Below are 27721 nucleotides of genomic sequence, written 5' to 3' on the forward strand. Positions count from 1 at the left end.
TTGTAGTTTCCAATCCAGATTTGCAGCAAGGGACAAGAGGACACGAATTGTGTTTAATTTTGCAACGGGTGCAAATGTCTCCTAATAGTCTACCCTAAAAGTCTGAGAGTATCCTTTGGCCACCAATCTTGCTTTATACCTTTCAATAGATCCATCAGCCTTATATTTGACAGTAAAGATCCATCGGCATCCTACCGTTGGTTTATCTTGAGGACGATCAACTACTGTCCACGTATCATTAAGCTTCAAAGCCTTCATTTCATCATCTACCGTATTTTTCCACTGTGGATTGCTCATAGCCTCTTGAATGGATTTTGGTACCTCATTGGCTTCCAGATTGAGAGCCAAGGTCTGAACTGCTGAAGATAAATGACTATAACCAATACATTGAGCAATTGGATGTTGAGTACACGATCTCACACCCTTCTTAAGTGCAATAGGAAGATCAAGATCATTAGTATTGTCTTGAGGCACAAGGGTAGATTGTTCAGTACCTAAGGACGAGATGGATTCATGTCTTTGCTGTTGAGGCTGTGGTGGCTCCACTCCTCTTTGAATCGTTTGTCGTCAAGAATAAACAAGAGTCTCAGGTTGCTTGTCACTTTGATTTGGGTTGACTTGATCATCTTCATTATTACAGGAAATAATAGGAACTGACTCTTCTATCTAAGTAATTGGGATGATCGGGATAGGTATTTTTGGCTGAGGTGACTCCGTATTTAGACCATCAATTTCAGGTATTTTTGACTGAGGGGACTCAATTCTGGTATTTAGATCGTCAATCTCCCAAAAATTTCCATCAAGACTACTTGTAATAGGCTCCCCCTGAGGGGAATTTAGGAAGAAAAAAGATTGAGACTCAAAAAATGTGACATCCATGGTAGTGTAAAATTTATTGGTGAATGGACAATAGCATTTATAGCCTTTTTGAGTAGGAGAATAACCAAGGAAGACACTTTCTAGCTTTTGGCTCCAATTTGTGACGTTCATGATCATAAACATGAGTGAATGCAGTACATCCAAATATTTTGAGGGGAATTGTGAGGACAGATCGGATTTGTGGATAGATAGTGAGTAAGATTTCTAGTGGAGTGTTAAATTTCAGAACACGAGAGGGCATCCGATTAATGTGATAACAAGCAGTAAGGACAGCATCACCCCAAAAACGGTTAGGAACAGAATTGGTGAACATGAGAGCACGAGCAGTTTCTAAAAGATGCCTTTTTTTCCTTCCAGCTATACCATTTTGTTGGGGGGTAATGACATAGGAACTTTGGTGCATGATTCCATTTTGAGACAGGATTAAAATATCCTGTCCTCTTATCTGTGCGAAGAATTTTGATTCTCGTATTAAATTGATTATGAATGAGAGAATGAAATTGTTGAAAGATTGATGCAGTTTCTGATTTTTCTTTAAGTAAATAGACCCAACAAACCCTAGTGTGGTCATCAGTGAAGGTAAGGAACCAACGTTTACCGGACATAGTTTTGATGCGAGACGGCCCCCATAAATCACTATGAATCATTGTGAATGGACTAGATGGTATATACTCAACAGAAGGATAAGATGTACGAGAGTGTTTTGCAAGTTGACACACTTCGCAAGTAAAAAGGTCATCTTTATGAAAAAGTGAAGGGTACAAATGTTTAAGATACTGAAAACTCGGGTGCCCTAAACGGCGATGAAAAAGTAGAATTTGTTGTTCCCTAGAATTCGACTCACTACCAACCTGGAGAACTTGTTTATTTCTTAGACTTTGTCCTCTGAAGTAGTAGAGCCCTTCAAAGCCATCAGCATTGCCAATCGTCGTTCCCGTTATCAAGTCCTGAAACAAACACTTAGAGTCAGTGAACAGGGCTTGACACTTTAAATCATGAGTCAACTTCTGAACAGAAATTAGATTGCAACATAATTTAGGCACATGGAGCACTGAGTGCAATGTAATGTTTGGGCTAAGAATAACAGAACCAAAGCCCTTAATAATGGCCGATGACCCATCTGCAAGCTTGACATGTGTCTGAATTGGGTTGGGTGAGTACATGGTAAACATATCATGAAAAGCTGTCATATGATCAGTTGCACCCGAATCTAAGATCCACTGATCGGAATGCTGTTGACTTGTTAAAGCTGCACTAAAAATACCTCGTTGTGCCACAAAACTTGACGAAGGAGTAGACTCAACCGGCGGTGTTAAGAGGCGATAGAGCTGTTCAAGTTGTGCCTTCGAAAATGGAGGGAGAGAGGTGACCAAATCTTGGGAGTTTGACACACTAGGGCCCACTTGATAGCCGGAGGAGCTGGTTCGAGAAGGTGGAGTATTTGTAGGTGGAGGTGGCCGATAATCCCCTGATAAATTCTTCCGTTGAGGACGACCATGGAGTTCCCAACACCGATCTTTTGTATGTGTTAATAATAAGAAAAGAAAATAATTCTTCCTTAATTACTTCAAATGATTGATACAATGCTATATAAATAGCAGTCACAAAGAAGAAACTAAAAGGAAATTCTTGCCTATTAGGATAAGGAAATACTTACCTATTAGGACAATAAAACCCTAACCTGAATAAAATAGGAAACATAAAATAAACTATAATTTAACACTCCCCCTCAAGCTGGTGAATGAATATTTTCCATTCCCTGCTTGTTAACCAAATGCTCAAAGTTGTTGTTGTTCAATCCTTTTGTAAGAATATCTGCTATTTGATTGTTTGTTGGTACAAATGGAGTACATATGAGGCAGCTATCTAACTTCTCTTTTATGAAGTGTCTATCAACTTCAACATGCTTGGTTCTGTCATGTTGAACTGGATTATGTGCAATACTAATGACAGACTTGTTATCACAATAAAGTTTCATAGGCCCTTCTCGTGGAATCTTCAAATCTTCTAATATAATTTTTATCCACAGTAATTCGCAGATGCCCAATGCCATTGCTCTAAATTCCGCTTCTGAACTTGATCTTGCAACTACATTTTGTTTTTTACTTCTCCATGTCACTAAGTTCCCACCAAAGAAAGTACAATAGCCAGAAGTGGATTTTCTATCGTCTATTGATCCTGCATAATCTGCATATGTATAAACTTCTAGATTGAGTTTCTCGCCTTTCTTAAACAACAATCTTCTCCCAATGGAGTTCTTTAAATAGTGGAGTATTCGGTACACAGCTTGAAGATGAATTTCTTTTGGACTATGCATAAATTGGCTTACCACTCCTACGGCATACGCAATATCTGGTCTCGTATGAGAAAGATATATTAATTTTCCAACTAACCTCTGGTAAGTTTCCTTATTTACTGGAGGACTCTCTTAAGATGCACATAATCTATGGTTTTGATCAATCGGCGTTCCTATTGGTCTGCTGCCAAGCTTTCCTGTTTCAGAAAGTAAGTCAATCACATATTTTTCTTGTGATAAGAATATGCCTTGTTTAGAATAGGCTACTTCTATCCCAAGAAAATATTTCAGTCTTCCCAATTCTTTAACTTCAAACTCTTGGATTAAACAATTTCTCAGTTTCTCTGGCTCATTATTATCATTGCCAGTGACGATAATATCGTCCACATAAACAATCAATGCTGTTACTCCCCCTGTAGCAGAATGTTTTATAAACAATGTATGATCTCCTTGACTTTGTTTATAGTCCATCTTCCTCATGACTTGAGAAAATCTACCAAACCATGCCCTAAGAGATTGCTTTAATCCATACAACGCCTTTTTTAATTTACAAACTTTATTTCCTGCTTGCTGATATCCAGGTGGAATCTCCATATAAATTTCTTCTTCAAGATCACCATGTAGAAAAGCATTTTTTACATCATATTGTAACATGTCCCATCCATGATTTACAGCAAGAGATAGAAGTATTCGTACTGTGTTCATCTTGGCAACAGGCGCAAATGTTTCAAGGTAATCAACTCCATATGTTTGAGTATATCCCTTAGCAACCAACCGTGCTTTGTACCTCTCGAGTGTTCCATTTGCTTTATACTTTACAGTATATATCCATTGACATCCTACAGCTTTCTTATCTTTAGGCATAGTAACCAACTCCCATGTTTTATTTTTTTCTAAAGCTTGCATTTCAAGATTCATTGCTTGCCTCCATTCTTCATGTTGTATTGCCTCCATATATGTTTTTGGAATATTTATCTGAGTAAGGTTAACCATAAAACTTCTGTACTGACTTGAGAGTTTGTCATATGATACAAAGTGAGACAATAGATATTGAGTACAAGTCCGTTTTCCCTTTCTTAAAGCAATCGGCAAATCCAGGTCTGACTCATCATTAGCAGATATTGTTAATATCTGACTCATCATTAGCAGATACTGTAATATCTGACTCATCATTGATTATTTTCTCGTCAATTTCAGTTACAGGGATATGTTCAGACTCTTGGACGTGTTTATCTTTTTCAGTGTTCCTTCTTGAATAAACCTGTAATGGTGTAGTAGTAGAAGGATTAGATGGTCCTGGTAAGGTGTCTAAGGGTGGTGGTAAAGGATTTGATATAGGAAATGTGAGGTTGGGAATGGGCAAATCCTTATCTTCCAATAATAGTTCCTCCCCATGAAGATAAGGTGAGGTAAAGAAGCTGGTGTCTTCATAAAATGTAACATCAGCAGAGATGAAGAACCTTTTTGAAGGAGGATGATAGCATTTATATCCCTTTTGAGTGTTCGAGTATCCGACAAAAATACACTTGAGTGCTCGTGGATCAAGTTTACCTCGCTGATGACTGTGAACATGAACAAAGGCTACACAATCAAATACTCGAGGAGTCAAGTTATTTGTTGTTCGAAAATCAGGATAATATTTTGATAGGATATTCATAGGAGTTCTATGGTCTAGAGTAACAGATGGTAACCGATTGATTAAATAAGTGGATGTTAACGCAGCTTCCCCCCAGAAGGATTTAGGAACATTTCTTTGAAAAAGAATGGCACGTGTCACAGAAAGGATGTGACCAATTTTTCTTTCGGCCACTCCATTCTGTTGAGGAGTGTCCACACAAGACGACTCATGGATGACTCCATGTTTTTGAAAGAAGGATGTTAAGTTTTGATTGAAGTAATCTCGAGCATTGTCAGAACGGAATCGTTTGGGTTTGATTCCGAATTGGTTTTCTATCATATGAAAGAATGTTTGAATGGTAGAACCAACATCAGATTTTTGTTTTAAAAGATAAACCCATGAGACTCGAGTACAGTCATCAATGAATACAATAAACCAACGAAATTTGGAAACATTTGGAACATTGGAGGGACCCCACACATAAGTATGAATAAGAGAGAAGGGAACTGATATTCGTTTATTATTACTAAAGAAGGGTACACGCTTGTGTTTAGCGAATTCACAAACTTCACAGTGAAGTGACTCAGGATTAAGATTTTGGAATAAATCGGGAAACAATATTTTAAGAGTTCGAAATGAAGGATGTCCTAGTCTATAATGATTCAACGAAATCTTACTTGAGGGATGATGAGTTTGTGAGGTGAAGGAGACTGGAACACTAGTCTGACCGACAAGATCATTAAGATAATAAAGTCCATCTTTTTCATTAGCAAGTCCAATAATCTTCCCATTGTCCTGATCCTGTAAAATACAAGAAGAATCAGAAAAAGTTACTCTGCAACCTAAATCTTTGATCAAATTCTTTACCGATATCAAATTAACAGTTAAACGTGGTATATGAAGCACATTCTTTAAAGTAATGTTTGAATTTATCTTGATGTCTCCTTGACCAGCTATTGTTACCAAGGTACCATCTGCTGTAGAAATTTTCTTATTGCTCGGACAAATACTGTAAGAGATAAAATGACAGCTACTATTCGTCATATGGTCTGTTGCACCAGAATCAATAATCCAGGTACAAAGTTTAGGCTGAGAAGTTGTACTCGTCAAAGTTACCGAACCTGTACCTTGACTAGGAGCATTATCCAACGTTTTTAAGCTCCTTAATTGTTTGATCTCATTTATGTCCAAGTTTTTTGTAATTTTGGACGACTGTGACATTGATACCAAGACTAAACTGCAACTCAAAAATGGAGATCCAAAACTGAAAAAACAGTACTGTACCGAACCGAAAAAGGGCTGAACCGAATAAAAAATAGTTGAATTGAACCAAATCTGACTGAAACGAACTGAAACCTGTCGAAACGATCCGACAATGAACTGAACCGGACTGAAAAACACTGAACCAGTCCAACAACGATTTGAACCGAGCCTAAAGGAGCCAAACTGGCTGGACCAAACCAAGTGAACCGAACCAGTTGAACCAGACTATCTGAACCGAACTGGACGAGCCGGGTTGACTGGACCGGACGTAACAGCAAAGGACGACGGCGGCAACGGTGGCGGCGATGAATAACAGCGGTGACGGTGACCGTTGTCGGTGACGAAAGACGGCGAGACGAAACCCACGAACAGCACTCGAAAAACAGCAGCGCTGGCGAATCAGCAAACGGCGGAGGTGGCGGCGGCGGCGGTGGTCGGCGGTGGCCGGCGGTGGTTAGCGGCGGTCGGCAATAAACAAAATCTTAATGGACAAAAAAAAACCTAATTGGCATCAAAACCCTAATGGGCACAAAACCCTAATGGGTACAAAAACTAAGTTAAAAAAAAAAAATTTTGAAGAAACCTAGAGCTCTGATACCATGTTAATAATAAGAAAAGAAAATAATTCGTCCTTAATTACTTCAAATGATTGATACAAGGCTATATAAATAGCAGTCACAAAGAAGAAACTAAAAAGAAATTCTTGCCTATTAGGATAAGGAAATACTTACCTATTAGGACAATAAAACCCTAACCTAAATAAAATAGGAAACATAAAATAAACTATAATTTAACAGTATGGTTTGTGCGCTTACAATGATCACACCATAGGTTGTTCCGACGAGTAGATCGGGATGAAGGTGGTGGTGGACCTCGTGCCGCCAGAGCTGATGATTCCAGTGAGAGGGATAGAGGTTTTGTGGGTGTATCACCCATCATCACACGTTTACGGCTTGACTCCCAACGAACTTCTGCGAAGATTTCGTCAATGGCTGGGATTGGCTTTGTGGCAAGTAAGCGGCCATGCACATCATCTAATTCCGGACGAAGACCTGCAAGAAAATCATAAATTCGTTCCTTCTCGACGTGTTTGCGGAAGCGTTCAGCATCCTTCGAGTTCTCCCATTCGAGATTGAGACATGAATCAAGTTCAGCCCACAACCTACGTAATGAGCTGTAGTATTGGGTGACATCGGATTCACCTTGTCATAAGGAACGTGCCTTATTGCGTAATTCAAACAATTGAGCCGAGTTATCAAAATCAGAAAAAGCCATAGTGAGCGCATTCCAAAGATCCTTTGCTGTTGAGTAGAAGATGAAGGATTCTTTAATGTCCTCCTCCATCGAGTTAATGAGCCATGCCATGACCATTGAGTTTTGTGCATCCCACACGGAAAAAGAAGGGTCAGCTTCATCTGGTTCTGCTATCATGCCATTTATGTACCCGAGTCGACTGCGGCCACGAATAACTAGGAGGGTCGATCGAGTCCATTGCAGAAAATTTTTTCCGTTGAGTTTTGGAGAGGTAATTTGGAGCGAAGTGTTTTTAGAGATAGAGATGTGAGGTGTCGTGGATGTGTTTTTAGGGAGAGAAATTGAGGTCGTATTCGATCCATCGGAACTCTCATCCTTGCGCACATCAGTCATCATGGCTGTTTTAACCATTCTGGTGTCAATCTAAACCTAACTCTGATACCATAAAAACTAAGGATAGAGACACCAGAGAGACATACACGAGAAAAGAGAGAAGAAATAAATTCTCAAATTGATTGATCAAAGATGAGGAATAGAGGAACTATTTATAGGTTACAAGAGGAAACAAAATCTAGGAATAACCTCCTAACTTCCCTAACAAAAAATGAGATTTATTTGCTAAATTTAAACACAAAATCTAAACAACTTTAAAACAACTTCTAACTAAGTCCACGTAATCTTAACTTCTAACTAATTCAACACGATGTTATTGTCCTGATCTCAATAGATATCTTGTCTCTCCTGACGTTACTTTCTTTGAAAATACTTCTTTTTCGTCGTCTTTGAGTACCAGTCAGGGGGATCAGTCACAGGAAGATGATACCTTTCTTGTCTATTCTATTGTCTCTACTTCTACTAAAGAACTTCCTAGCAATACATCTCCCTCTGCGCCTGATCCTTCTCTCTCCACTATTAATCAAGTATATTCTCGTCGGCAACCTATTACAGACTCATGCCCTATACCAGCAGCTTCTTTGCCTGTGGATCCAGGAACGAGTGATGGCCTTCCTATTGCCCTTCGAAAAGGTAAGCGTAAGTGTACTTATCCTGTTTCTTCTTTTGTTTCATATAACCATTTATCATCATCTACTTGTTTGTTTATTGCATCCCTTGAATCTGTATCTATTCCTAAAACTGTTCATGAAGCTTTGTCTCATCCTGATTGGCGGGCTGCTATGTTGGAGGAGATGACTGTCTTAGATGACAATGATACTTGGGATTTAGTGTCTCTTCCTGCAGGAAAGAAACCTATCGGTTGTAAATGGGTGTTTGCTGTTAAAGTTCATTCGGATGGATCAATTGCCCGTTTGAAAGCTCGCCTTGTTGCTAAATGATATGCGCAGACTTACGGAATTGATTATTCTGATACTTTTTCTTCGGTTGCTAAATTGACTTCTGTCAGGTTATTCATTTCATTGGCATCTATTCACCATTGGCCCTTGCATCAACTTAATATTAAAAATGCATTCCTCCATGGTGATCTTCAAGAAGAAGTTTATATAGAGCAACCACCAGGTTTTGTTGCTCAGGGGGAGAATGGAAAGGTATGTCGCTTTCGTAAATCCTTATATGGGTTGAAACAAAGTCCGCAAGCATGGTTTGGAAAATTCAGTCAGGTGATTGAGAATTTTGGAATGAAGAAGAGTAAGTTAGATCATTCTGTTTTTTATAAAAGATCTGAGTCTGGTGTTATCTTACTAGTGGTATATGTTGATGATATTGTGATTACTGATAATCATTCATCAGGCATCCTATCACTCAAGTCTTTTCTTCATTGTCAATTTTATACTAAAGATTTGGGAATGTTGAAATATTTCTTAGGAATTGAAGTAGCGAGGAGCAAGAAGGGGATCCTTTTGTCACAAAGAAAGTATGTGCTTGACTTGTTAATTGAAACATGAAAGTTAGCTGCTAAGCCGCGTAGTACCCCAATGATACCTAATTTACAACTTACAAAGGAAGGGGAGTTGTTGAAAGATCCTGAGAAGTATAGGAGATTTGTAGGGAAGTTGAATTATCTTACGGTTACAAGGCCAGACATAGCTTATCTAGTCAGTATTATGAGTCAGTTTATGAGTTCTCCTACGACTGACCATTGGATCGTATTGGAACATTTTCTATGTTATTTGAAAGGTGCTCCTGGACGTGGCTTGTTATATAAAGATCATGGTCATCTTAATATTGAATGTTTTTCAGATGCTGATTGGGCAGGTTCTAAGGAAGATAGAAGATCAACCTCAGGATATTGTGTATTTGTCGGAGGTAATTTAGTTTCTTGGAAAAGTAAGAAACAAAACGTGGTGTCGCGTTCGAGTGCTGAATCAGAATATAGATCTATGGCACAGTCGGTGTGTGAATTAGTATGGATACATTAGCTTCTGACTGAATTGGGATTTGACATCACCACTCCAATGAAACTTTGGTGTGATAATCAAACAGCTCTTCATATTGCATCTAATCCAGTATTTTATGAACGAACCAAACACATTGAAGTTGATTGTCATTATGTATGTGAGAAAATACAGCAAGGATTGGTGGCTACAGGGTATGTGAAGACTGGAGATCAGCTAGGAGATATGTTTACTAAAGCATTGAATGGAGCAGATTATTTGTCTAACAAGTTGGGCATGATTAACATATATGCACCAACTTGAGGGGGAGTGTTAGAGTATATAGATTAGTATATTTTATATTCTTGTGTTAATATTAATTTGTCATTTACCTTCTCCTTATAGGATTAGGTCAACCTTATATATTTGTCTATATATATAGACTTTAATAATGAGAATACATCACATTGGATTCTCTCCCACCTTAGTCTCTACATACTTGAAGTGTTGTTAATTTGTGAAAATCAAAATAAAAAGGACCAAAATAGTTACTTCTCTAAAGTTCAATGACTAAAATAGACATTTAAGCTCCCAAGGGACATCCCTGTTAGCAAGGGCTTGAGATCTTTGGTCATACTACTAGCTTGGAGGACTCAACTTCGAATCTTCGAGTGAGCTTAATACGAAAAACTCTTGATATCCCCTAGGTTCGGGCCCTGGGGTTGGTGCAGGTGCCTCCAGGTATTAAATAAATAGACATTTTAAAAGTTTAAGGATCAAAATAGAATAAATCTGAAAGTTTAGGGACGAAAATAAACATTTTGAAAGTTCAGAAACCATAATGGAATAATCTTGAAAGTTCAGGACTAAATTTGGATTAAAACTTTTATTGTTTCACGCCCAAAAAAATTATTGATTGAGGTTAGTGTAATAAGATTTGTGGTTTCTTAATTAGAATTCCATTATCGACCAACACATCTAAAAAAATTAATGTTTTTAGATGTCTGTATATTACGTGGCATGCAAGTAAAGCAAAACCCTTTGCCAAACTAACTAAATAAGTCCTCCACACCAATTCCAAGTTATATTCTTGAAAGTAAGAATTCCTATCTTGGTCTTTGTGCATTTAGGCAATAAACACCATAAGTTTGAGTTCCGAGAATTACATAGGCTATTCGTGGACTTTGCAAGATCCTTCTAGTATTAATCAGCCCTTCCCTTTTTATGTTTGTCATCAAAATTTAGTTGCCATTTGATATTCTTGATGTGTACAGAAATTTTGAGTTGACTGATTCTTATTCTTGAAGTGACATTTTTTACAGCAAGATCTAATTAGCTTGTTTCTACACAATGTAGACAGAACATGATGGGTCGGATTTACAGATTGATATGAATGTAGAGCATAACTATGAAGAAGATATTGTTCCCAACATGACTAGGTCACCCAGGGGCAAGTATATAACTTACTATGAAGATTCAGAAAGTATTCCAGGAAAAAGAACGGCAGTATGGGAGCTTGATAAAGGTATGTCGTGTCAACACTCAATAACTGAAGGATGGTTTCAAAGCTTACAGTGTTGCATTTGGCACTTGTATGAAATTCTTTTTGTTGTTTACGGGACCCATTTTAAATAGTGTGCTCATTATGGAAAGAAGAACTTGAGATTTCCTCCAGTTAATTGGGAAAATCTTAGGAATCAAAAAGATTTTTAGGATAGCAATTAGCAGTCAATGACAGCGGTAAAGATCTAAAAAGGTTCATTTAAATGAAGGGGAAAAATAAAGTAATTCTGCTGCTTGTACCAACTTTAAATAGATTTAGTTCGAGTTCTACATTGAACTAGGAAAAGAGAAGGAAAGAAAGCCTCTTGGTGGTGTTCAAATCGTAGAAAATTCTGTTGTAACTATAGTTTTAGTTGATTATGTCATTTTGGAAGGCTCTTCTTTAGTAGATCGTTTCAGGGAGGAGCCTTCTTGTCTCTTAGCCCTTAGAATGTTCCTTTCCTTTTCGAATATACATATTTTTGTCTCTTACCCAAAAAAACAAAGGAGAAAAAGAACAGATGCAGGCAGTCTGACACGTATCATACAATACAGTCGAGAAATTATTCTTCCTCTCTTGCATTCTGCATCCAATTCAAGGTTACACACACAATCAGTAACACATCATTAAAAATGTAAAAATGTAAATGTGTAAATGTACTCTTACTGACGTCATCTCAATATAGTTAATCACAGAAACATTGTGAGATCCCCTGTTCTAATGCGAGAATTGTGGCTCCAGATGTTGCACGATATCCATCCCAATGCGAAGTCAAATTTTGTTACTAAAGGTAAATCTCATGGAAAATACTTGGCTCCTTAATAGCGAGGAATAAATCTTGTCCTTACCACCATTAAATATTTGACAACTGAGATAGAGAAATGCAAAAATAGAGACATTTTATAAAAACTAATGAGCTTTCAATTTTTCAACGTTTCAACGTGAGGATAAGATTTGGTCCTCACCGTTAAGGAGCCAAGTATTTTTTAAATCTCATTTACATTTTTTTTGTTATTATTGTTCACTCTGTCTTTGTGATATTGGTAACAACCTTCAACAGCTAAGCGTGGACCTTTAAGGGACGAGGATTGTTACTGGGACTATGGAAAAGCTCGGTGTGCGTGGCCAGAGTACTGTGTATACAGGTTAGCCAGCCCCCCTTCTGGAGAAAATTAATCTTCCATGGTTTGTATCCTCTCACCATCTTTTACTTCATTTATTGCCTTACAGATATGTTTTTGGGGACGTTCACCTTGGTCAGAGCTGTAGGATAAAGAATAACTCAACGGATTTGCTCTCACATTATTTATAGATTAAAAGGTATCCATTTTCTTTGGCTATTCTTTTAGGTCTCGGAAGTGCAGCATAAATAATTGAAGAAAGATGATGTAGCCGCAGAAACCAGTTTTCATTTTCTTCATTGTTTTAAAATTTTCCAACTTTGCATTACGACCCCAGGCGTACATAAGCAGTCTCCCACTAAATAATATCATTCGATCGAATACTTATATCGATTAATTCTTGCTGATGATCCCAAAAACCTGCCGAAGAAATAGACAATCTTTTGCTCTATATAAGATAGGCAATGAGGTTCATATGATTAGGTTTTGTTGTGGCACCAATTATTGTGAGAAAGAATTGACGTCATGAAAATCTATTTACTCCAGCTGTTGTCTTCCATCACTTGCAGGTTGCACAAATAGAATTTCTGGTAGCAAAAATGGCAAATTCCAGCTAAATTATGCTCCAGAGGATAAAGAACATTTTCTATTGACATTCATTGTAATAAGTAGAAGAAACGTTACTAGAGCTTCTCTTCCAATTATTATAAGAAACACTCGGTTGTATGCCAGTAAAAATAATGCCACAAAATTTTGTTGAGATTTTTTGTTTGTATGCTCTGCCAATAGTTTTGCATGTAAAGGTGATAATATTATGAGAAGGAACACATGTAGGTTATGGATGTTTCACTCCATCTTCAAAACAATTTCCTAGCTTTCAAGATTCAAAATTGGGTTTCTTAGGCTGGTTTTTTGAAGTACAAAAATAAATATGAAAATCCAAAGAACCAATTGCACAATTCTAACTGTGGATCAAAACAGGAAGAGGAAAAAAAGATGATCACATAGTTCAATAGACGAAAACAATTAAGAAAAGGGAGGAATGGTCCTAGCAAAGGGAGAAGACGTGCATCGGCTCGATGTGAAGTGAACCGAGCTAACTGCACCATCTGTCGTCATCTTTGAACTGTGATAAAGCAACAAATAAAGGTTTAACCACATGAATTTCTTCAATTCATCCATATAATGATGCAACACAATCTTAACAGCAGCAAAGCACAGGAATATGTTAGTTGGACAGAGAGCTTTAGTTCAAAAAACACATCAAAATCAGCTTATGACACTGATAGAAATCCCTCAAAAAGCAATGAGAGTTTCATCACTTCAAGCAATTATTTAACATCTCAGAAAAATGAGACATTAGGAGCCTGTTTGGTAATGTTTCCATTCTTGTTTGAGCTTATTTGGTAATGTTCCCACTCTTGTTTCTCCTTTCTAATTTTATGAAACCAAAACATTTGACAACTATTTTTGTTTTTCTGTTTTTAACTTTTTTTTAGAAACATTTTCAAAATTATATAGAAATTTTGAAAACGACAGAAGCAAGTTTCTTATTTCTTGTTCCCGTTTTCAATTTTTTTAAAGACAAATAAAAATATTGTTTTATCATTATTGAATTGATGGGTATCACGTTCTATACAATTCTATTTCTTCTTGTTAAAAACAAATAAAGAAAAACATGAAATGAGAATGTTACTAAATAGACCATAGTCATCCTTCTTTGATTTCTTCCAAAGGTGGCTCAAGCATCCATTCGAATCATGCTTGAATAATGACTTGAGCTAAATGATACACTCGAAAAGGAATTATAGAATCTTCAAAGACAAAGGAACGTAATTTCGATAGTTTTTTTTAATGATTTAATCTTATTAGTTATATCATGTTGTAAATGCTCCCCACTTTTCACCATTATATTGTTTTCTTTATCCAATTGGAAAAGTTTTTTTGTAACTCCCTTGGATGGGTATACTTCCCTATTTTGTAATTTCATATCATCAATGAAATTATTTCTTATAGAATGAATCAATACATACAGTATTAGGACCGCCCCAAAGGTGGTCGTGATGGTAAGGTCTTGAGATGATTGAAAATACATCCCAAGATCTTAGATTTAAGCTTCTAAGTGGAAATTAAATAATTTTAAATCCTTGTAGGACCTCCAATACATTATTAAATAAAATGTTATATATAACTTTTTAGATAAAGATACTTTCCTGGTATATATTTCAGATTCTCAAGCACAAGTTCATCCTTTAAGAATTTGTTGTTGGAAAAATTAAAGAAATCCTAATTCATGATTATTGTAGAATAAAAGTCATAAAATTCCAAAACAAATCTAAGCATGGAAGAAAACCAAAATCTATAAAGAGATTAAAATTACCTTGTACCACTACATAGATTGACCATGAACTGCAGGAAGTTGTGGTTTGTGGTCTTCCTCAACTATGCAATCCGGATCAAATATGGGCAATACTTTTTGTTTGATAGGAAACAGAAGGTTTAAGAAGCATAGTGTATTGGGGACTATAATTATATATTTAAAGGTTAATCTCCTAATAATAATGGATCGGTTTCCAATATCACTTACATGTCCGCCCAAGTTCAATTGCTTTTTAATTTGTTACCCTTAATTAATTATTAAATTAATTCTAACAATCTCCAACTTGGGTAATAATTTTCTTTATTAGCAATTATATTAATTTATTCTTTAGTGCACAACTCAATGCTATTAAAATAAACTTCCCTTTAATCACAATCTGGTCCATCTCGTATATCGATGAGGAACCAAATGGCTTTTGTCACACGTATAGTCGTGACTCAGCCTTCATGATGTGAACCAAGGAAGCACCAATGGCATGCCTCAAGGACCCATAACGAGATCAAGAGTCAAGAAGCTACAACAAGCTTTACTTTCTCATGTTCAATACTTGGTGAGCTCGGCTAGGGATGATCAAGAGAGAGATGGAACTTTTGAAGTGAATATCTTCCAAGTAGAACTTAAGGGAGGCCTTGCATTAAATGAACTCCAAGTTCATTTAAAGGAGCTGAAGTTGGAAGTGGGTTGAACTCAAGTTGCATTCAATAAAGCCAAGTTCAATTCAAGGAACTCAAGTTGCATTAAATGAACTTAAGTTGCATTAAATGAACTTAAGTGCATCTCAAGCTTCATTTATTGCAAGTCATCCATCAATTAATAGAACTACACTTCAAACTACTTCAAGTGAAGCTTCATTTATAATTGGGAGGTTACAAAGACTTTGAAGGGTGACCAAGACTTCAATTCTCGGATTTAAACCTCTTTTTATTATATTTTCAGTTTTAAACATTTCATTTATGTGTTTTAAGTTACATTTTAGCTAGTGGATGTTATGACCATCATGTAATTGGGAGTTACAACCTTTCAAATGCCTTTAGGTTACTTTTAGGGTTGTTTTGGAGGCTATAAATAGCCTAGTTTGTTTCCTTTGAAATACAGATTTTATGATTGAATGAAAGTTGCTATTTTGCTTCAAAAGCCTAGAGCTTGTTTTTCTTTGCAATTCTTGAGTGTTAGATTTGCATGCTAGAGTCATTCAAGTAGCTTTGATCAAGCTATCTTGTGGAGTGATTTGAATCTTGAGTTTTGAAACAAGTTTTCTCTACTCTTGATCTTGATCATCAAGGTAAATTCGTTCTAACTTCTACCTTAGGTTGAAATCATCTTGATTTGGGGGTTTCAGCATTTGCGATCTAGGGGTTTGCATAACCATAAGGATTCTTAGATCCAATTGGCTATTGTTTTCTTATCACTTCAATTATCACAAAACCAAATATACTCAATGACGTGGATCAAGTGTGGAAGAGTAGCATAGGAATTACATGTAATATGATATAAACATGTCTATTCCCAACTGGTCCAACTTTATTCTTTAAAGAGATCAAAATTTATGCTTTCTAGCTTTATGTTAAACTACATTTAGTAAGAAAATCATTCAGAGTAACAAATAAACCATCTTCTTTATTCTGCAGAAAAGAAAACCACGTGTCTAATTTAAGAAAACACAAACTCCCACTCAACTGACATACCATAATTTTCATATCTGTATGAGCATTATGCTCAAAAAACATTTTTTTGAAGTGCCCTTAAATGAGCAGATCCATAATGATGGAGTTGCATTTCTTTAGAAACAAAAATACTCTGAATTTTCTTTATCAACTAAAGCTTAAATATTCATATAAAAGCTTTTGTTACTGTAATATGGAAAAAACAAATCTATGTCAAAACAAGCTAATGAAAAAATTTGACAACCATATTCTTAAGTTGCCATATACAAAATGCCATGAACACAATCTTTTTAACCTATTAGTCAAAGGTGGATCTAGATGACAACTCAAATTATTAAAATCAAATAGCCTTATAATCTCTAATTAATATGATTTTGATAAGTGAGCATGTAATCTTTTTTGTTAAGCACTTTATAACTCTTTAGATCCAATTTATAAGAGTTATAAAAAATTGTCTTTCATTCTTGATATGAATACTGTTATGGAAGTATATAGCTAGACTTTAAGCATGAATTTTTTATTTTACTTTATTATTCAAGGGACCTCTATTAAAATCGAGCTAGTCTCCACTAGTGATTTCAATATCCCCTAGTGCATAAATCTTTATGCTAGAGAACTTGTAATACCTTTCAACATAACTCTTTTGTGAATTCTCAATGTTACTTGAGATTGATCTTACAATATCATTTCACAATATAAAAAGATATGTTCATGCAAGTTTTCATCCTCTAACAAGGCCTTTATTATGTCGCAAACATATTACACTAGGTAAATAAATTTACTCCCACTAAACCTGTAATTCATAATTATTACTCTTATTATCTTCCAATGTTACATATATATGATAATATCAATATGTAATGAAAATTATGTAATTACAGATAAAAATTCTTCATTGAGATCACAGATAAATGTAAACCTTTTGAAACTTTGTGTTACTAGATCAAAAGTCTCCAAAAGATACAAACTTATTGATTTCATAAATTATACAATTAAGAAACCAATATTTATATTCATCTGATACAATTAAAAAGAAGGTTATAAGTATTGTCATTTACTTGAAAGAACATTTTGAGAAGTCATATAAAAAATCTCTAAAAATTAATGTCAGCATTAAGTATTGAAACAATAACAACTAGATGAGCCTTATATTTGTTAAAAATTGTCCTTTAGAAGCAATATAACAAAATGTAAAATATCTTCGTTGTTTGTTATTTCAACACATTATTTATGACATTAATTTTTCCTTTTAAGAGATAAAACTTTGTTTGACTTTAGAGTAGATATTCTTTTTGATAAAACTTAAATCTTTATAATCATATTTCTCCTATCTCTTCTACTTACTTTAATGACATTTTTAACCATGTTGAGTTTGTTCTACTAATGACATTTTTAACCATGTTGAGTTTGTTCTACTCAAATGAGAAGAATCTTTATTCTTTACTAATGTTGTCATAAAAAGAAAATAATTAAATTTTTGTTAAATACAACATTCTTTAATTTATCTTCCCCCCAAACTCAACATCTTTAAGGAACCTTAAGATCTCATCAACATCAACTTTAAGTGGAAACTAACTTAAGAAATTAACATATTGAAAAGACTAGTGTATCTAGAGTGACAACTAAAAACCTTTAAGTCCAAGTCTCGTAAAACCTTGTATTGCAAGTGATTTTAGTTGTTTCTTTATTTGGTACACCACTTAAACTTTTTTATAACAATCTTGACTGCTTTCTCCAAATAGAAAGAGGGTAAGGAAAAAGGATTTGTCATATTTCTTACCACATCTTTTTTGAGATTTGAATCATTTTATAAGTAACATACATCTCAGGTTTGCTTGAAAATATATATTACTTATTAGCTCTGTAAATTCTTAAAGGAGTTAGCAAATGTCCTAGACCTTATCTTCTCAATCCATCATATTTCATAACGATTTCATTCACTGAATTGATATGATCACTTTTAAGATATCCAGGAATAAAGACCTCCTCTATATCAAATATCGGCGCCCTTAACGAGCGTTAATTTCTTATAACTTTATGCAATGTTGTTAAACATCTAAAGAAGCCATATTGAATAGGCTATAAATTAATGTTCTAAAATACTAAAGCTCTCAATAGCATCTAATTTGATAATTTCAGTTATGTCCCATTCAGCATTCCTAATACAGACTTGAATGTTGTTTAATATTGAGAACCAACAAGCAACGGATAGAAATACCAAAGTTTATTCAACACATAAGATAAGTTTTCATATGCAAGTCTAGCTTGTTAAATACCCTAAGTGAGAAGCTTTTTATACCTTATGTGGCAATGTTTTTGAACATATATATATTTTAAATGTTCAAATTTCTAAAAAATATCAAGAGAATTCCTAAGCTTGATTCTTTTGTGATTTAAGGGAACATATGTTTCAAATAAACTTTATTACCAACTTTAATTTCATGCTTTAAGGAAATAATTAATTAATGAGTACATTTTGTAGTTCTTACTTAACTCATTTTTCTTAAAACATGTGGTAAAATATTAGATTATTAAGAGTTCAATGTCTACCCATATAACTAGCATAACCCACTACATACTGATTGTATAGTGTCTCAAATAAGTATCAAACACACAAGTAAATCCTTGAATATTTTAAATTTTTTGCATTTAATCATTTAGTATATTCACTATTGTTCCTTTATTCTTTATAAAAAATTTAAATTCATTTTGTTCTTTTCAGAACAATCTTTATCTTTTGAGGAACTTCTTAATTATCTCCTCATTAAACGTAATCCCGAGGTTTCTCCCACTTTTCGAGATTACATTTAACCTTAGAAAAATACTACCCGGTGAAAAGTAGAAATATTTCCTTTAAATTTACAAATTCATGCAACTTAAATCAACTAAAAGTAATTAATTAAATTCATAATAAGACAATGAATAAAATTTAACAATAACTCATTCAATAATGAAACATATTCGAAATTAACCTTAAGTATTCATAAAAATACATTATATTTAAATTCAATAAGGACGACAAGATCCTAGCACAACATTGATAGTCTTCCTTTGGGCAGACAATATCAACTTGCAAGTGGTACTCTTAATATGGTGATCAAACATTGATAACTGATCCTGTCAAGTGAAAGCCTTCCTTTGGGCCTGCAGTCACTCACATGGCCTAACTTTATATTATCCATGTTTATCACCATCTAACTATAAGTGACCTTGTTATTTGGCCAAATTGAAGTCTTCCTTTGGGTCGACTATAGAGCGCATAAATACACAGGCCCACAAACATCTGATAATTTGGAAAGATATCAATATCAGAAATCATAGGCTACTTCAATCAACAACAACCAAAAGAATTAGACAATTATGCAACATATGTAACTTTAATTATTATTAATTTTATATTTATGAAAATAAAACTTCCAAATTTATTTTAAAAAATTAATAATAATATCTTTATATGCATAATTTAATAATGGGAAAAAGTTCTCTAAAAAATTTATAAATCCAGAAAAAAAAAATCAAAACTGCATTTTCTAAAATGAATTTGATTAATATTTTAACTCATCAACAACGAGGCTACAAAGCACTAATTGTAGAGCACAATAATAAAATAGCCACAATTCATTCCATAATTGCACGTGTATCTGTTATTTGCCCAAATTGTGACCTTCCTTTTGGCCGATCACAATTCGCATAAACAACAATACTATAATCTCACGAAATTATTACTTAATTATTATTAATTATTTCCAAAAATAATATTTTCGTACATCAAAATATTCATAGAAATTAAAAATTGTGCCAAATATTGATAAATTGTTAATTTATCACCATAATAATCAACCTTTAATTAGCACAATTTAAAAAGGGAAATTAAACCGTCATCAACACTTTAATATATATATACATATTTATAGCATATTTTATATATATAAACAATTATTTAAAGATTAAATAAATGATAAATAAAAAGAAAGAAAAAAATTACTTTAATGGTGCAGTGGGCTCATTCTCCACATTGGGCTAGGGAGCCCTAGCACCAATCCTCCATGCTCCAGAGCGCCACAACCTTCAGGCGTCTGATTCTTTTTTTTTTTCTTTTCTTTAATCAAACATTAGGATTCTTATATCCACGAATTTGTAAGCTAAAGACATATTAAACTTATCAAATCATTCATGTATAGAGATTTGAACAATTTTAAACAATTAAGGATTCTAAGTCAGGCAAAATTGATTATCAATATCCAAAAGATTCTAGAGTAAACAACAACACGCTTTTAAGTAATTCTAAAGATCCAGTAATCATCAATGCAAAACCGTGCTCTGATACCACTTATTGGAAAAATTAAAGAAATCATAATTCATGATTATTGTAGAATAAAAGTCATAAAATTTCAGAACAATCAAAACCAAGGATCTAATCAGGGAACAAAACCAGAATCTATAAAGATATTAGAATTACTTGTAACTATTAGATAGATTGACCATCAACTGCAACAAGTTGTGGTTTGTGGTCTTCCTCAACTATATAACCCAGACCAAATATGGGCAATAAATCATATATTTAAAGGTTAATCCTAGGGTTTTTCATAATCCCCTAAGATTAATGGGTTTGTTTCTACTCAGCAAGTCACGCCATTAAATGGGAAGTCATGGGCCCATAATCAAGATTGCCCGTTAAAAAGCCCAAATTCAATTGCTCTTTAATTTGAATTAATTATTAAATTAATTCCAACACTTGTATGCAAATCTTGATAGTATGCACTATATCTGACTGTTGTTTTCATTTTCACTGGTTTCCCACATGGTCTACAATTATTTTTGTCCACCCAAAACATAAAACACCTCCCAACTTAAGGTATGAAATTCAAGAAAGTTTCAAATAAGCCTCCAACAGAAAAATGAATTAGTAAAAATGAAAATGCAAATAAGCTCAAGTATACTATATGCATCAATCTTTCTGAGAGAACTACTTGACCCAGGTTTTGCATTTTCATTATAGTCATTCTAGATGAACAACATGACGATGTACCAATAGAGTCATTCTTGCTTAAGTATTCTATACTTTTTCCTATTGTTATGAGATGGACTTCCTTTTTCATATGAACTTACGATTATGGTGACTGAAGTATGAACTACTAAGGGCTTGTTTGGTAACAGTCTCGTTTCGTGTGATCTTGTTTCATATGTTTTATAACTATGTCATGTTTCTTGTTTTTTTTTTTTTTTTTTGCAACAACTTGCAGGGGTGTGATTCTAACTTACTACAACCTATTGACTGAGAATTTATACCTTACTTAATTTAGCTAATTTTATTTTTAGTTAAATAAGATTTAGTAAATATAATATAAAAAGATATAACATAGACTCGAAGAATAATATTTATTAAAGAAAATATAATATAGAATATAAATTTCTTTCATATAAAAGTATCAATTATTAGCTTAAATAAAGAATAAAATTTCAAAATATTTTTAATTTTAAAAATAGAAAAGTTTTTTGTTTAATAAAATATAATATCTATAAATAAAGAATAAATTATCAAAATATTTTAAGTTCAAAAATATAAACATAAAAAAAAAGAAAAAAACAAATTTATAATTTATAAAAGAAAATATAATTTACAATATAAACTTGTTTGGATATAAATGCATAAATTATTAGTTTAAATAAAGAATAAAATTTTAAAATATTTTTAATTTAAAAAATAGGGAATTTTTTGTTTAAGAAAATATAATAGTTTTAAATCAAAGTAAAATTTCAAAACAATTTTATATTTTAGATTACAAAAATATAAAATATAAAGAAAAAGAAAAAAAAAGGATTTTGCATACCATGGGGTCAAATTTTGTCCTTCATATATAATAGAGGTCATATGCACTACAAGGCCATTGATTGCTTTTCAAAACTTGGGACAAATATATTATTTAACCTCAGACAGGTCTGGACACAAAATAAAGAAACAAAAAAGTTTTCCAAAAATTGGTTCCTTTTTTTGGAAAAGTTTCTCAAAATTTAGAAACTAGAAATGAGATTAGTTACTAAACATGTATGTTTCTCAAAAAATGAGAAACAAGAACAAAGAAACAGGAAACATGAATGTTACCAAATAAGCCCTAAATTTGGACTCTTAAGTAACACTTTAGAGGTAATCGTTCCGGTGTGACACTCAATAATGTTTTTTTTTTCAAATATAGCACTTAAAAAAAACAGAGGTCCAATTTTAAAATGACAACTTTACCCAAATGTAATATATTTGTAATATATTTGATTATTGATATATATATGCATGTGATATATATTTGATATATATGAGTGTCTGATATACATGCAATATGTATGTGATATACATTTGATATACTACTAATATGAGTGTCAAATATACTACTCATATAAGTATTTGATATACTCCTCATGTGAGTATGTGATATACTACTAAGTAAAAATTTGTGCTATATTTAAAAGTTTTGAAAAACACGTAACATATTTTTGAAATACATAAAATATTTTTTCCACCAATTGCAATTTTCCATTTATTTATGCGTACCTTAAACGTTGTTGTCTGATGCAAAATTATTGAAAGTTGCTGCCATAATGAATGACTTCTAAAATTCTGCTCATACATCGTGTGACGTAGGAGAAGTTATCCAAGGTGGCCAATCCGTGGTTGGAACAATTTCTCCTACTACAGCCGTTTCTGCGTAATCAGATGCTTGTGCCCATCGTAGCTTGATCTTGCCCTTCTTGTAAGAAACCACACAATCATAAAACATTACTATGTCAAATGGGTAATTGATAAGACGAAAAATACACCCATATTTTATATATTTATTTTACATTTTATTAATTTATTATGTTTAAATATTTGAATTTAATTATAATTTATCATTTTGTGGCAGATTGAAGATATTCAAGAATAATAATTTAAAAACGTAATTTTAGAGGATAATGCAGACTTCAACAAATCGGGGAGAGCTTAACCGATGAATACAAACATAATTATTATGGCGGGATGCTTCAATTTGACAATTATGAATTTTTAGGATATTTGTAAATAAAGAGATATAATCAAAGTAGGAAACATAATCCTAAATTGATTAGGAACTCTTTTATTAATTTGTTTTCTTTTAAAAATGATATTCCCAATTAGTTAAGAATTCTTTATTAGATATAATTCCTCCTTAAAAGAGGATAAAATTAAGAAGCCTTATTAGGAGATCCATTCATTCCAGTTCTAACGAAAAGCTCCCTTCTCCAAAATTCAAGTTCTACCATGAGTAGCTAGGCTTTAATTCTTCCAACCCAAAGGTAATTCAAGTCCGATTGTAAGCTTGGGAGGCTCAAGTTAGATAGAGATTTCTTCTTTTTCAAGTATTCTTTGTTTTTTGTTTTTATTATTTATGAACAATTTAGATTAATTAAATTGACGCCTTAATTCATGTTAATTGTTCTACTACTATTCATGAGTTTGTGATCCATAATTGTCATGAATGCTTGAAATAAGTAGCAAGGGGTTGGCTTATCTGTGTGTATTTATGGCTTTTCCATGTTTACATAGCTCACATAGACTCTAGGAAATAAAGGGACAAAATTAATTAACTTGCAGGTATCTCAAATTAATTAATTTTGGTTTAGTCATTCAAATTATCCTTAATGTTATTCTTTGATTAATATAGAACACTATCGTGCCCAATTGATTAATTAATAAGATTTAATTTTGATGTTTGGTCTAAATTAATTAAATTAGGAGAATTAAAACTTACCACGACTGTTCCGAGTAAGTAGACTAAGTTCTTGAATCAAGAAACTAATTTTGTGTAAAGTCTATGATCAAGATTACAATTGGATGAAAATTACAAATTTGGATTGGAAGTTTGGTAAGATTGACTTTGTTTTCCTTTTAGTTTGTCTATTTAAATTTTAAAATTTAAATTCAAAACCCCCTATTTTTTAACTTTGAGAAATTAATTTCATTGGTTCCCTTGGGATTCGACCTAGTCTCACTACTTTTACAAGTTAGATTTAGTATAAAATCAGTAATTATTTTGGAGGGCCTCGACAACCCTTACCAGTAATCTTATTCTTCAGTCTCCCCCCTCTGCGAAATGTCATCCTCAACTTTGATAACTTCCAAAGCTTCGTCTATTTTGTTTTCACAAATGAGAGCGTCCAAGGCCTTTGAGACAGTGTAAATACGAGCCTCGAAATCAATCAACCAAGAAGTACTGCTGAATTCTGATGGTTGTGTTGGAAAATTAGGTGCTCCAAATAATTTGTCTTTCCACAGTTCTATCAAGTTATCTAAGTCAATCACAAAATAAAGAGAAATATAGAGAAAGCAATAAACGACACAATAGATTTATACTGATTCACCCCAATAGTTTATGGACTACTTCTAGTCTTCTGCTAGATGCGGGTTCCACTATAATTAGAGATTGGATACAAAGCACTCAAATATCTCTCCAGATATTCACCATCTAGAGGTTCCAACAAAAGCCCTCTAGCTTCTAAGTATTTAACACAATATACTTAGGTACAGGAATAGATAACACTTACCAAACCCAACGGATATAGACTCCTTTTCACACACTACCCAAAATTACTCAATTCTATTTTATTTGGATTCTGTACAAATAAAACCTGAATAAAAGGGTTCTATCTAAGGAAGCCAAATATCATAATCCTTATAAGAAAATAATATCCTACTCTTGTAGGAATCTGTAGTAGTGTAGAAAATCATTTTTTTCATTGGACATGTGTTTCCTGTTTTGGCTCCATTATCCCAACAGGTTAAGAGTCATTGAGTCCACTACCATCGAATCCGTCTTACCTGCCTCAACCACAAGATCTATGTCATCCACGAGGTGTTTGATGAGATTTGTTTGAGTGGACAGTTGATGAATTTTAATTTGTAATAGTTTATTTTTTGTATTTTCAAATTTGTAATAATTTATTCTTTTTTAGTTTAATGTTGGTAATGATTTAGTTTCTATCATAAAAAAATATTAGATCGATAAACTAATGAAAAACCAAATATATTTATAAATTACAAAGAGTAAATTGTTATACAATAATAATCGACGTTTAATTTTGATGAAATTTTTTACGATATGGACTAAATTGTTACAAATTTTGAACTATAAAGATTAAAAATATTATATATTTGTTAAGGGACTAAATTCTACCAATTTAAAATTACATGAGTTAAATAGTTACAAACTAAAGTTTATGAACTAAATCGTTATTTTAATAAAGTATCGGGATCAAAAATATTTTTAACATTCTTTTTTAAGTTTTATATATTCGAGGGGAAGTCAGAAGTGCCTATGATCATTTAAGATTATTTTGAAATTATGATCTAATAAATAAAATAAAATTGATTCCTTTTCACTTTAGTATGATAAATTAGTAAATAATAATAAAACGGTCACATGTGATATATTTTATATGGAAGTTTCTAATAAAAGAAAGATAGTACTTGAAATTATATATTTTTCTTAGAGTTAATAATAATCCATTAGAATATGAAAAGGTCAAAATGCTGTTTAGTCTCCAAACTTTTAAACAGAATAGCAGAGAGTACAAGGATGTACAAGGATAGTAGAATAGAAAAATGTGTTCATCATAACTGTAACTTCTTTGGAGAATCAAAGAATGCGTCAAAGATACACATACTAGTACTAATACCTAAGAGAATTCTTAATTGGCTAGTTTTGATTGTGGAACTGATAGGATCGAATCCCCAACAGAAGGGATTGGTCGCTTGTGATTCAATTCGAATTAGAAACGAAACAATACCGGTTTTCAAAAATAGAACAATTTTATTAAAGCTGAGGTTAAGCCTCTTGGGAGGAAGAAAACGACTTACATTTGAAGACTGTTGACGACCTTCCTTCCTCGAGCTCATAATTTGTTTCAGCACGAACGAACGAACCCAAAACGTACGATCGTACGAATAATAGAACACTACCACCATGTTACCTTGCTATATGTCAAGGATCAAGAACAGATCGTGGGATCCTAATTGGAAAAGAAAATGAAAAATGAATTGAAGGGAGTTTGTAGTTGTATATATGAGAAAGAGCAAATTTCAAAATCAACCTTCAACATAGAGATCTCCCTGTGTTTTTAACAGAATGACGGAAGAGAGAGAGGGACTACCCTCACACTCTCCACCTCACCACTTCTGAGTAAAAATGTTGGGGAGTGGTGAACATAATTGTTAATTAACATATTTAATATATATATATATATATATATATATTATATTTAATTTAAAATAGTATTTATTATGAATCTAATTCATATTAAACTTTAACCTATAGTATTTAATGTGAATCTAATTCACATCAAACTTTAATCTATAGTTTCAATAAATCCAATTCATATTATTCTCTCATAATATATAGTTTTATAATATATTATCATACATTATATTAAATTGTCTCATACACAATTAACTCAAAATCCCTTTAAATCAGAAGCTCCAACGTTACGAGATTAATTGGTTAAACTCATTAACCACCTTAATCAACATACGTTAACTAGGGGTTACTCTACTAAAAACTCGCAGCTGAACTCTTCTCACTATTGAATATTTCAGTGTCCACGGATATCGACCATTAACGGTAAGTCAATCATTCACGAGTGTTCGTAACCACAGATGGGTCAAATTACCGTTTTACCCCTGTGTTACATCTTGTACCTTAAGTACCGCTGATCCTCTAATGAACAACTCGATTATGGTTCGACCAATAATCAGAAGTTCCTCTCGGGCTAGTGATGTTGGGTGTGTTTTCCTAAACTCGTAGTTTGTATTTATGTAAAAACAAATTTATATTCAATAAAGTTATATTCAATGAACGTGTTGTTGAATTCATTGCTATTATCTAATCCAATAAACTAAACATCGAAGGTTATTGTCATGTAACCGGGACAGTATATATACTAGGTATATAATTGATATATTGTAGACATACAAGTGGATAATGTCTTGGAATAACATGAAGAGTCTATGGTATATGGATAAGGTTGGGTCCCTTATCCTAGCAACACTATGGATACAACCCAATTTGTAAACGTTACAGACGACTCGATCCAGGTCGTTCGTGTGGAGACATGTGAGTGGGGGTATCTTATACAATGAGTTTGTATAAGACCGGACCACGAAATAGTCGATGTTTAGATGTAACGTTGTTGACTAACAGATTGCTATTTTATAGGATGACCAGACAACTCATTCTCAATCTTGAGTGAGTTATGGACTCCTGCCCGTGAGGGCTTGTTCTTTGATCTGTATGGATGAGAGTGGCCTGAGTCACCGACTCAACATTCCCACCATTTTGGGGATGAGACCGAGTGGGAAGCTGAGAACAT

General features: G+C 33.4%; 1 protein-coding gene across 17 annotated transcripts in view; it reads left to right on the top strand.

Moving 5' to 3' along the window:
- Nucleotides 1–13153, top strand: part of PSAT1 (phospholipid sterol acyl transferase 1) — a 40916-nt gene extending 27763 nt beyond the window's left edge. For 4 of the 17 annotated variants that reach the window (XM_088125414.1, XM_088125411.1, XM_088125412.1 and 1 more), the window contains 6 exons: nucleotides 8259–8336; nucleotides 10997–11165; nucleotides 11869–11973; nucleotides 12244–12328; nucleotides 12414–12503; nucleotides 12874–13153. In XM_088125414.1, coding sequence (XP_087981540.1) covers nucleotides 8259–8336; nucleotides 10997–11165; nucleotides 11869–11973; nucleotides 12244–12328; nucleotides 12414–12495 — 519 coding nt within the window. In that variant the 3' untranslated portion in view covers nucleotides 12496–12503; nucleotides 12874–13153. Of the gene's footprint in view, nucleotides 1–3756; nucleotides 3908–8258; nucleotides 8337–10996; nucleotides 11166–11868; nucleotides 11974–12243; nucleotides 12329–12413; nucleotides 12504–12873 lie in introns of those variants that run through there. The other 13 variants (XR_015791588.1, XM_088125416.1, XM_088125423.1 and 10 more) reach the window with 10 other exon arrangements.
- Nucleotides 13154–27721: the final 14568 nt, after the last annotated feature.

This window comes from Momordica charantia (genome assembly GCF_013281855.1).
Source record: "Momordica charantia cultivar OHB3-1 chromosome 6 unlocalized genomic scaffold, Mcharantia_2.0 BLBB01000006.1, whole genome shotgun sequence".
NCBI lineage: Eukaryota > Viridiplantae > Streptophyta > Magnoliopsida > Cucurbitales > Cucurbitaceae > Momordica > Momordica charantia.